This window comes from Portunus trituberculatus, chromosome 36 (genome assembly GCF_017591435.1).
Source record: "Portunus trituberculatus isolate SZX2019 chromosome 36, ASM1759143v1, whole genome shotgun sequence".
Lineage (NCBI taxonomy): Eukaryota > Metazoa > Arthropoda > Malacostraca > Decapoda > Portunidae > Portunus > Portunus trituberculatus.
The window spans coordinates 11,746,271-11,758,445 of NC_059290.1; the positions used below are offsets into that span (position 1 = coordinate 11,746,271).

The following is a 12,175-nucleotide window of genomic DNA, read 5'->3' on the forward strand; positions in this document are numbered from 1 at the left end:
ACAAAGCCTTTAACATACGCCATAAAACACCACTAAACGCCACATATTTACCCAACAAAGAAGCGGAAAACACTTCAAACACAACGAAACATTTATAGAAACCATAAAAACATACCATGGAAACGTAATATTAAAGTTAGGAAATATTTGAAAAAAAGTATTTGACCCCGCAGGCTGCCGGTTTAGGGGTGGGGTGATGGCTGGGGGACCACGGGGGGAATCGGCCCGGAGGCAAGCAACACCGGCGGAGTTCCATATCTTGTCTTGACCATCTCATCAAGCCAAAATTAAGCCACATACGGAACTTTTCACCACAAGATATGAAATGCTAGACTAGTAGCTCCATTCTGACACATGCTTGGGTTACGATAAGTGAAAGAAGCAAATATTAGCGGATTCTTGCTCTTATAATATACCTATCACCTTTTAATATTTTCGCAGGTACTGTTTTCATTCTCATATGTAAAGGAAACCCAAAAATAAGTGAATGATCTTATAAATACCTTTAATAGACGAAGATGAGGCAGTGTGGAAGGTCATGGTGAAGGCTTGCACTGCTGTCATGCCGCTTAGTGCTTGGTGCTTGATGCTTGGCGCTGCTTGAAAACTGTCGGTAATATAGTAACACTTCACTTTTTTATTTCACGTGTGTGTGTGTGTGTGTGTGTGTGTGTGTGTGTGTGTGTGTGTGTGGGTCTGGGTGTGTATGGGTCAGTATAGCCTACATTACTCGATCCTCTTAAATAGTACTCGCATTTAACATGGTCATAAGTGTTGGAGCATCTGCATCTGAACATCGTACACTATCAAACAAAGAAGCAATGACTAAACAATGATACATAAGATTCGAACCAGTATAGAGACAATTTGATTTTTTTAAACATTACCCCCACATCACTTCCCTTATAGACAGCGTTCGAACCTCATCTCGAAACCCGCAATGTGAACGAATGAGCACCGTGATCTGATATTTTTACCCTATTATTGTTAAAGGCCAGAGATGAATAGCCGGGTTCTCAATCGTGTTTCACCTCTTAATAACATGGAAATATTAATCTGTCACTAGAACAGTAGAGAAGGAGCCTTGAAAACCCATATAACTTCAAATAAACCTTTTTATATGCAGAATAGATGCAGCGTTAAACCGTTTCAGAATAGCCGGGTTTCCAGTTCTATTTCTCCTCTTAATAACATGGAAGTATTAATCTGTCACTAGAACAGTAAAAAAGAATCCTTGAAAACTCATAAAACTTCAATTAGACCCTTTCGCACATAAGTATAAGTATTTCAATAAGGTCGTGTTCCCGGAAGATTAGAAGCTAACCTAACACGTCTCCCTCCTTCCTTCGTTTGTTTAACTTCATTTAACTATTTCGACACCACCAGCAGGCCACCACACCTTCCTGCCTTGCCTTGACAGCTGATAAGGCTGAAGGAAACTTAGGAAAGGCGGGAAAAAAAGGCGGAAATATAGAAAGGGCGTCTCTCTCTCTCTCTCTCTCTCTCTCTCTCTCTCTAGCCTCGTCCTCCTATATTTTCTATTATCATTATTTTTCCTATACTGTTGATTAGTTCGTATAATTTTAAGTTCCACGTTGCTTAATTTCCTGTTATAAGCTAGTCTAGATATCAAATTGCATTCGTAGCAGTTTTTTTTTTCCCCGCATTTTTTTCTGGTGTATTGCTAAATTCTCCCACATTGTGCCGCTTACACTAGAAACAGCTTAGCCTCGTTTTGAATCCGCCCCCCCCCAAAGGCGCTGTCATTATTACTATTTCCTGCATTTCGTCCGTCTTTGGCTTAGATCTTGTCCTTCACCATCATTTATAGAGAGTGGGTGTGACCTTTCAACATGACAATACGTAGCAGGTGGAAGATGTGGCAGAGGTTGTTACGCGGTTAGCTGAGGGTGGCAACAGTGGCATTACCTAACTGTTCTCTCTCTCTCTCTCTCTCTCTCTCTCTGAATGTGGAGGCCAAAGAGGGATAATAGTCATATACGTATATCTATGATGAGAGAGAGAGAGAGAGAGAGAGAGTGTGTGTGTGTGTGTGTCTCTCTCTCTCTCTCTCTCTCTCTCTGAATGAGGATGCCAAACAAAGATAATAATCATAAACGTACATCAATAATGAAAGAGAGAGAGAGAGAGAGAGAGAGAGAGGGTGTTCTCTCTCTCTCTCTCTCTCTCTCTCTCTCTCTCTCTCTCTCTCTCCAATGTAGTACGGCTCAATGGACTAACCTTTGATCTTTGTGTGTGTGTGTGTGTGTGTGTGTGTGTGTGTGTGAGGAGGGGAGAGTGAAGTGCCTTGTTACCTTTGTGTTGGAGTGGTGAGTGTCTGTCTGAGTGTCCGACTGTCTGACTGGTGGTGACTGGATGTGACTGGTCTGGCGTTCGCATTGTTTGGGTAGACTGGGAGAGGGGGAGGGAGCGCGCGTCAACCACCACCACCACCACCACCATCACCTTCATCACTTCTATTCTTTCATACTTCTTCCTTCCTACTCCTAGATACAAAATGACAAGAATATTAGTAAAGTTGATAAAGTTTAGTTAAAGTGTATTGTATTTGAACTTTCATGAATATCTTCGGGAGTTTTGAAATGCATATACAAAATTCTTATTAATGTGTCTACGAACCCACAGAATTTACATTATTATCAGTAAAATCCTACAAAAAAAGGCGTCTACAGATTTACTAATGATAATATAGAATTTTGAATATGTTCATGATTTTAAGTAAAGAATTGAAACGCATATACAGGATTCTTATTAATGTGTCTACGAACCTACATGATTTCCATTATTATCAGCAATATCCTAAAGAAAAAAAAAAGACCTTTAAGGATATTCTCATCATGATAACACAGAATTTTCAATATATTCAGAATTTTTGATAATGTTCCTAAGAAATTGAACTGTATATATAGAATTCTTTATAATGTGTCTACATGCAAAATTACCATTATTATCAGTAATATCCCCCCAAAAAAGCTTTCTACAGATTTTCTCATGATACTACAGAATTTTCAATATATTCAGAATTTTTAGTAAAGTTCCTTAAAATTTTAAATGTATATATAGAATTCTTATTAATCTGTCTACAGAACTCCCATTATCATCAGTAGTATTCTACAAAAAGTTGTCTATAGATTTTCTCGCCATGATACTACAGAATTTTCCATATATTCAGAACTTTTAGTAATGCGCCTAAAGAATTTTCAGAATATATTTACAGAATTCTTATTGATGCTTGTTTACATTCTTCAGTATAGTTTATAATACTATCAAGAATTCTCATTGCTCTTCTTACGGTAACTCCAGAATCCACCTACAAACTTTCGATATATCTACAGAACTTCAAATATATTCAGAATCTTTCACCATAACATCTCTAAATAAAGTTTCAGAACACAAGTACAAAACTATAAAATTTTCAATATCTTCCCTTTTCTCTCAATCACATCCCTACAAAACTCTCGAGGAATCAGGAACACACCTACAGAATCAGTCCCAATACATCAACAGAATCTTCAACGTATCCTGAACTTTCAATAACAGCCCTACAGAACTTAATTCCCCTCTCGCCCTTCAATATCTTCCCTTTTTTTCTGTTATATCCCTACAAAACACTCGAGGAATCAGGAACACACCAACAGAATTCAGTCCTACAACAGAATCCTAAACATATCCTGAACTTTCAATAACAACGCTACAGAATTTACCCTCTCGCCCTTCTTCATAATCTTCCTTTTTTTTCTCTCTCTCTCTGTCACATCCCTACAAAACTCTCGAGAATCAGTCCCTTAATACATCAACAAAATCCTAAACATATCCTGAACTTTCAAATGCTACAGAATTTCCCTCTGTCACATCCTACAAAACTCTCGCCCTTCTTCATATGAATCTTCCAGAATTTCCCCTCTCGCCCTTTTTTTTCTCTCTGTCACATCCCTACAAAACTCTCGAGAATCAGTCCTTAATACATCAACAGAGACCTTTAACATATCCTGAACTTTCAATAACAGCGCTACAGAATTTCCCCTCTCGCCCTTCACCTTTCCTCGCTCCCTTTCACTGGTGCACTTTGGAACGCTGCGCCTGGTTCTGTTACGTTTTTTTTTTTTTTTCTCTTTTTTCCCTCTTTCCTGTGCCTTAACTGTACTAACCACTCTCCACCGGAACTAAACTGACCATTATTTTTTAACTCCCCAAGCATATTATTTATTTATTATTTATCTGTCTATTTTATTTTTATTTTTATTTTTGGGTTGCTGGCGGGAGGGCGGGAAATGTATCGAAGAGGCTATTCATGTCTTTTACAAACTTTAACTGGTAGACTCGCTGATATGTACCTAACCAACTAACTAAATGACGTATTAAAATGGTTATTCATATTTTTTTTCACAAACTTTAAACGGACTTGCTAATATGCAACTAATTAACTAAACATAAATGAGTGAATATATAAATAAGTAAAGACAAATAACTTTCACATTTGTCCCTAAAACACGTCACACTTTAGTCCTTAGTCAGATTCCTTATGGTACTTCTAATTAACTAAAAGGCGAACTAAATGATTTAATAAATGAATATTAACCAAACAAGCAAATAAATAAGTAAACAAATAACCTTCGCATTCATCAATAAAAACACTTCATATTTTTGTTACTTATTCCAATCCCAATCATTTGAATTAGCTAACAAACGAAGTGAATAGATAAATACTAAATAGATGAATACTAATTAACTAAATAGATAACTAACTTTCACACTCCTCCCTAAACACATGTCATATCTTAATAATTTAATTTTCAACCTTATCAAGACTCCCTATGATAATTAACTATCTAATCTAACAAAGTAACTACATTTTGGCTGATGATTTTCTTTCCTGCATAGAACCAACAGCCAAGAAGGCCTCTTTTTTTTTTTTTTTCTTGGCTGGCCCTCTATCCTACAAAAATAAAATAAATAATTAAATAAATAGACAAACACCTTTCACATTCATCCAAAATAACGCACACTACATTTTAGTTAGTCTTACGTTGAAACAACCAAATAAAACCAAGAAAAAGAGAGAGAAAAAAAAGGAAATAATAAGTTTATTTAAAATTACTATATTATATACATGAGTTTAGTTTGGTGAGCGGAGTCTTCAGGGTCGCCTCCTTCAGATGATAGCGTCCTTCAGGCTTCCACAGGCTTCAAGTGTTGCTGGGACGAACGGAGGAGGCTTCGGGTTGAGTCTTTCCAAGGGACATAATCTGAAACGCCTTGCTCTCTCACTAAGACTATTTTCAAAGGCCACACATGATTAGCCGGGTTCTCAAGAGTGTTTCCCCGATTAATAATGAAGAAAACTTGTTAATTTATCACTATAACCGTAAAAATACTCTTAAAAGCCTGTCACTTCAACTGCAGCCTGATTATAATGTAGTGGAGTGCGGCTCGGAAGTGTTTCAGAGGTCCTGCCTTGGCGTGCCTCAAAATTCTTGCTTATCACCCTTTCTGTTCCATCTTGCTTCCATTTCTATCCTCTCCGGCACGTAAAATGAAAAGTTATACAGAAAAGTAATAGTATTTCTTTCATATTTCGTCTTTCTGCTTTCCTTTTGCAGTTTCACACAGTTTCGATGTACAAAATAACTAGGAATACAAAGAACTCGTTTCATAATTAGGCTACACTTTAGTCTCGTTTTGGCGCTTGACGGAATAAAAAAAAAAGGTTACGAGTGAATCAGGCGCAAAGGACACATCACATTTCAAAGCTTTTAATATGTCGTAATAAAACTCAATTATTCCCCACTAGTTTCATTGCAGTGTTGAATGTGCCAAGTCCCTAAATTTTAATATATCGTAATAAATTTTTAATATATCGTAATAAAACGCCATTAATTCCCCACTAGCCTCATTATAGTGTGTTGAATGTGCCAAAGAACTTCAGTGTCATAATAAGACTGCACCACGTATATGCTCCACTAGCCTCACATTACTTGACAGTGGAGAAAAAAAGATATAACACGAGCATTCAGGAATAGGAGCATTGAGCAAGGTGCAGTGTCCTATATAGCTCTCTTTTTTTTCCGCATTACTGGTTCTGTGTCACCCGTGTGCTCTCTATTTGCAGTTTGGCGTGGGATTGTGTCAAGAGCACCAACACACAACCAAACAACCAGCCAACCAGTTCCCCGCAGCCTAACCATGCACAGGCGACGCTCCAGTGAAAGTGAAACCTGATCATTGACAAAAACTTTAGGCTCCCATGACATGAAAGCTGTGGAAATGTAGGATATTATAATATAGAGCAGGTTTAATTTTCCGTTAAGAATTTCATCCACTAAGAACTTGCTATTTCTTTTATGTATAGATCTTATTACTGCACTTACCATTAATCTTCCATGACCGAGTTGTTTCGAAATTTAGTGCTTTTAAAATCGAAGCCCAGTGTTTTGAAATGTTTGGTTCTCTTATCGAGACTGCTTTGAAAGGCCAGTGATAATTTGTCGAGTCCTCATGGATGTTTTTCCTGTTTAGAACGCATTATATATCTTCAACTATCACTGGACTCATGAAAACATCCTTGCGAACCCCATACCAGAAACTTTCACTGGAGCCTGTTACGACCACTCAAGATAAGAAATGTTTATGGACATTGTGCCAAGTTTATCTTCACTTATATTACAATGCATCCACTTAAACAGAACGAGGTTTTGTGTTATAGGAAAACTAATAAATATTTCAAGTAATTCCCTGACAAACACTTGAATACTGATTGATGGCTTGAAAATTTTAAGTAACCAGAAAAAGCCTAAAATCAACTGACGTCTCCTTGTTAGAAGTATGGCGTTCATTGTTCCTCCTCCCATGAAGTGTCTCTGAAATACAGCACTATCACGGTGACTGCCAGTATCTCTGTCTCTACAACATGACCCTGGCTGTTGGGTGTCTTACCTCAGTCACTCAACTCTATCTGAACACTGCTGCGTCCGAAGCCTTGACTAATCTCTCAAAGCTCAGCTCCGTGCTAGGCTTCTCTATGCTCTCCTCCACCGTCACGTCCTCCTCACTCCAGACGTCCCCGCTTGACTTATCTATGCTCTCCTCTCTCGTCGTGTCTTTGCTTTCTATCGTCACGTACTCGTCACTCAGGATCTGGGACGCGCTCTCCACGCTGACTTCCCCGGGGTGCTCCATGCTGTCCTCCCTCGTCACGTCCTCGGTGCTCAAGGTTTCCCAGGTAGCGTCTTCAGCACTCACAGCCTCGTCAGTGAGGTCCTCCTCGGAGTCTGATTGCACCCTGCCGCCGAACCTGTGGCCCTGTGGAGGGAGGAGAGCAAAGTGCTATATGATAACCTGATAATGCTTGTTTATGATTTGTTCATTATATACGATCTAGTTTCATACAAGATTCACTCTCTCAGACGAACTAGTTTCCATATATGTAAGATTCGTTCTCTCTGACTTAACAGTTTCCTTAAAGGATTCTTTTTCTCAGACTCACCGTCGCCAATACACGTCCTCGTGACCTCGCCGCCGCGCCCCCCCTGACGTCAGTCCTCTGCTGTGTCGCCTGCACTGGCTGTCGTCCTCTGGCTGTTCCCCGCGCCCCGTACGAGCTAGCACCGCCGCCACGCCGCGCGGTGGTGGCGGGGCGGGACTGCACACGCTGCGGTGCCGCTGTTGCTGGTGGCAGAGTCACGCCGGTGCGCTGTCGTCCTGCTGTTCTGGCGCTGGTTTGACTCTGGTGTTGCGGTGCTTGTCTCAGTGACGCCCTTGCACTCTGTCGCTGCGGTGACTGGCTCTGTGGCTGCTGTGTTTGAGACGTCCTCAATCTCCCTCTGTACTGCTGTGGTTGTTGCGAGGAGTGTCCAGGCTGCGCCACCTGCCGCTGTGTCTGCATGCGGTGGTTCCTCCGGCGTGCGGAGAACTTCTCTTTAGTCTCTGCGCTCACTGACTTTGAGATCGAGTCCTCCTTACTTAACGTTTCCGTGGTGATGTCTTCCGAGCTGAACTTTTCTGATGTGAGCTCCTCCGCACTAACAGTTTCTGAGGTCAGGTCCTCTTCACTTATACTCTGTGGCGCCAAGTTGTCGTTGCTTGAGGCGGGGACAACAATTTGCTGACTAGGAGCCTCAGTAGCCAGATCTTCGTTAAGCATTTCTGACGTCATGTCCTCCACACTGAGAGTTTCTGAAGTGATGTCCTCCGCGGTAAGAGTTTCTGAAGACATGTCCTCCACGGTGAGAGTCTCTGCAGTGATGTCCTCCTCAGTAAGGGTTTCTGAGGTCATGTCCTCCGCGCTCAGGGTTTCCAGAGTCATGTCTTCCTTGCTGAGCGTTTCTGAAGTCATGTCCTCCACTGAGTCTTGCCTCACTCTCCCGAACGCACCGCCCTGTGGGGATGGGAAAAAGTGACCGACATAGTTGATTAATTACGAACGGCACACACACACACACACACACACACACACACACACACACACACACACACACAGATCCGGCTGCAGAGTTTAGTGACCTTTACCTGTTCATACAAGAAGCAGATGTTCACCGCTGTCTGGATTACCTCAGTGACGGACATGACGTGGAGAGACACGGCGTCCACTCCCTCCCCTCTCTCTCTCTCTCTCTCTCTCTCTCTCTCTCTCTCTCTCTCTCTCTCTCAGAACTTACCCTCGTCAGTACACGTCCTCGTGACCTCGTCGCCGCGCCACCGCTGACGTCAGTCCTCTGCTGTGTCACCTGCACTGGCTGTCGTCCTCTGGCAGCTACCCGCGCCCCGTACGAGCGGGCTCCACCACCACGTCGTGAGGTGGTGGTGGGGCGGGACTGCACGCGTTGCGGAGTTGTCGTTGGTGGTGGTAGAGCTATGCCGGTGCGTTGTCGTCCTGCTGTTCTGGCGCTAGTTTGACGCTGTTGTTGTTGTTGTTGTTGTTGTTGTTGTTGTTCCTGCGGGGCTTGTCTATGTTTGGCTGCTGCAGTTTGCCGCTGCGGCTGCTGCCTCCGTGACGCCTGTGCGGGGTTCAGCACTCGGCGGTGGACCTTCATGCGTTGGCCTCTCCGACGCGCAGGGAACTTTTTCCACGTCACGTCCTCAACACTCGAATTTTCATCCGTCATGTCTTCCTTACTCATCATTTCATCAGTCATGTCTTCCTTGCTGACTGTTTGTGCCGTCATGTCTTCATTACTGACCGTTTCCGAGGTCAAATCCTTCTCACCGGTCATGTCTTCGGTGCTAACTGTTTCCACAGTCATGTCCTCCTTGCTAATCGATTCCAAGCGAGTTCCTCTGAGGCGTCCCGCGGTGGCGACCACCGGGCGGGAACGGACTTGTTGCGGCGTCGTCGACGCTGGCGGCAGAGCGGCGCCGAAGCCACGCCCTGTGGTCCGCGTGCCGGCCAGACGCTGCTGAGGCTGCTGCTGTTGTCTTTGGGACGCCCTTGCACTTTGTCGCTGCTGTTGTTGTTGTTTTTCAGGTTGTGGTTGTGTTTGTTGTTGTTTCTGCTGTTGCCTGCCCCGCACAGCCTGTCTCTGGGACGTCCTCTGAGGCTGTCGCTGTGGCTGCTGTCTCTGCGGGATGGGTCTGTAGGTTTGCTGCCGCTGTCCCTGCACACTCTGCCTCTGGAAGGTCCTCCCTCTGCCCTGTCCTCTCTGGCGTTGTCTCTGAGGACTCCTGTACTGCTGACGTGGTTCATCCTCCTCATCGTCTTCATCCTCTTCTTCCTCCTCGTCTTCTTTTTCCTGGTCATTCTCATCTTCCTTGTCTTGTTCCAGTTCGTTCTCTTCTTCTTTGTCATCATTTTCTTGTTCATTATCTTCGTCATCATTTTCTTGTTCATTATCTTCGTCATCATTTTCTTGGTCATTCTCTTTGTCTTGTTCATGGTCCGCTTCTTCATCGTCTTCTTCATCCTTATCGTCACCTTCTAGATCAGCTTCATCATCTTCATCATTTTCCTCATTATCTACATCGTTTTCATCTTCCTCCACTTCCTCCACTTCATTAACCTCCTCACTCTCCTTCGCCACAAACCCGTACTTCTCTTCCCGATGCTGGAGCTGCTGCTGTGGCACCTCCTCATCCTTCAGTACCCGGCGCTGGAACTCAGAATGCGGCACGGACTTCTTCTGGTTGGACTTGGACTGCACCCTAACCACTCGAACCCTCTTGGAGTCCCTTTGGCGTTGGCCACCTCTGGAACGAGAAGAGGTGGCGATGCTTTGAGGAGCTGACGGTCCATTCAGTCTGCCACTACCACGCTGAGGCTCCAAAGACTGAAGGTTCTGAGACGGCTGGAAGGAGACGGTACCTCGCTGTCTGCTTCTGGAGCGAGAGCGAGAGCGGGAACCACGAGAACTGGCGACTCTTCTTTGGGTGACAGGAACGCCTCCGAAGAGATCCGCTAGGGCTTCAGCGCCGCCTTGGTTTAGGAATTCTGCATGGTTCTGCTGAGTGGTTGAGGCTTGGAAAGTGAGAGGCTGCCCGAAGCTCTGCGTGGGGAGCGGCCTGACGGGGAGGGCGCGGCCAGTGGACTGTTGGCGAGTGCTAGGCTGTCTTCGGCTTCCCGTAGGTAGTGAGTTGACGGGGAGAGGAAGGCCAGAGGGCTGCTGGGGAGTATTAGTCTGGCTCAAGCTCTCCGTGGTCTGTGGGCTCACTGGAAGGGGAAGGCCAATGGGTTGCTGTGGGATGTTAGACTCTCCTAAGCTCTCTGTTGGCTGCGTGTTGACGGTTAGGGGCTGACCTGAGGGCTGCTGAAGGGTGCTAGATTCCTTTAGGGTCTCCGTGATCTGCAGGTTCACAGGAAGGGGAAGACCAGAGGGTTGTTGTGGGGCATTTGACTTTTCTAGGTTCTGTGTGGGCTGTGGGCTGGCGTGAAGGGAACGTCCATGAGACTGTCGTGAGGTGTGGGACTGTCTTTGGTTCTGTGTGGGTAGTGGGCGCCCGAAGTTCCGCTGAGAGGCGGTGGACTTCCTGCGGCTTCCTGTGGCCAGTGAGTTAGCGGGGAGTGGACGGCCGCGGGACGGCTGTCTTCTGGATGACTGTCTTCCCCTCTGGGGTGACTGGCGACTGGTGGGGAGGGAGACGCCTGTGGACTGCTGGGGACTGGTGGACTGTGTGTTGGTCTGACTGCGGGCGGGGCTGCTGAGGGGAATGCCTGGAGCCTGCTGGGGCGCGGGGGCTGGGATGGCTTGTGGTAAGGGGCGGCCGGTGAGACGCCTGGATGCGGTGGACGGTCTGGAGTGCGTGACAGGAGAGGCGGGCAAAGGAATGCCGGTGGGTTCCTGCTGGTGCGTGGCGGGTGCAGGTTGCGAGGGGACAGAGAGCGGCACGCCGAAGGATGCTTGTTGAACGGCGTTCTGTGTGTGGGTGGGCGCGGCTCTGGACGGCGCGCGGCGGGCGGAAGAGCGCGTGGGAGACCGGGGGCGTGAGGTGCGGGAGGCGTGGAGGGAGAGAGGAGCGGAAGTAGGTCGCGGCGGGTTAAAGGTGTTAGAGTGAGTTGGCAACGCTACACCATTAGAGTGACCCGCTTGGTGGCCCCTGCGGCCCCTCCCTGCCTGGCGGCCTTGCGGGGACGTCCTGCCGAACACAGTGACAGGTTTGTTCAACACGGACTCCACTTCCACACTCTCCAAGGACTCAGCAGAAGCGGCAGGACGGGAGCTGGTTAAGGTTTGACGGGAAGCAGCGCGGTGGTGAGTGTTGCCAAGTGTGCCGCGCTGTTGCTGCCCTCGCCCCTCTCTTCCGCGCCCTCTTCCTCCTCGCTCCAAGGACTCTGGTTTGTGTTCCTGGCTTTCTAAAGAGTCCGCAGTGTCCAGGGGAGGCGAGGGGGTGGCAAAGTTCCTGGAGGACACTCGCCTGGAGACAAAGCTGCGCCTGGGTATGCGGAATTGTGTCGTGGCTCGTTTCTGCTTTCGTGCCATAGTTTCTAGCGCTTCTCCAATGCTGCTGCTGCTGCGAGTGTTAGCGACGCCTGCGGGGAAGGGAGAGGAGCGCAGAGTACGACGAGAGAAGGAGTGGGCGGCGTACCAGAGCCTGTCATTTTCCTCCGAGGATCTAGACGTGGAATCCTCGTAGCTTCTGGAGTCCGAGAAATCAAAGCGCGGCGAGCGAGGGCGTCGGCGGAAGCTTGTGTGTCTGAGTGTTTCGTCACTCTCCAAGGATTCGGACC

The 12,175-nt window shown here is 46.0% G+C and overlaps 1 protein-coding gene across 1 annotated transcript in view; it reads right to left on the reverse strand.

Moving 5' to 3' along the window:
* Positions 1-6,660: 6,660 nt before the first annotated feature.
* Positions 6,661-12,175, reverse strand: part of LOC123513708 (uro-adherence factor A-like) — an 11,028-nt gene continuing 5,513 nt past the window's right edge. Inside the window, exons 2-4 of the mRNA XM_045271084.1 lie at positions 8,676-12,175; positions 7,505-8,395; positions 6,661-7,320 (exon numbers count right to left, since the gene is read on the reverse strand). The exon at positions 8,676-12,175 is cut by the window's right edge and continues 211 nt beyond it. Coding sequence (XP_045127019.1) covers positions 6,970-7,320; positions 7,505-8,395; positions 8,676-12,175 — 4,742 coding nt within the window. The 3' untranslated portion in view covers positions 6,661-6,969. The remainder of the gene's footprint in view (positions 7,321-7,504; positions 8,396-8,675) is intronic.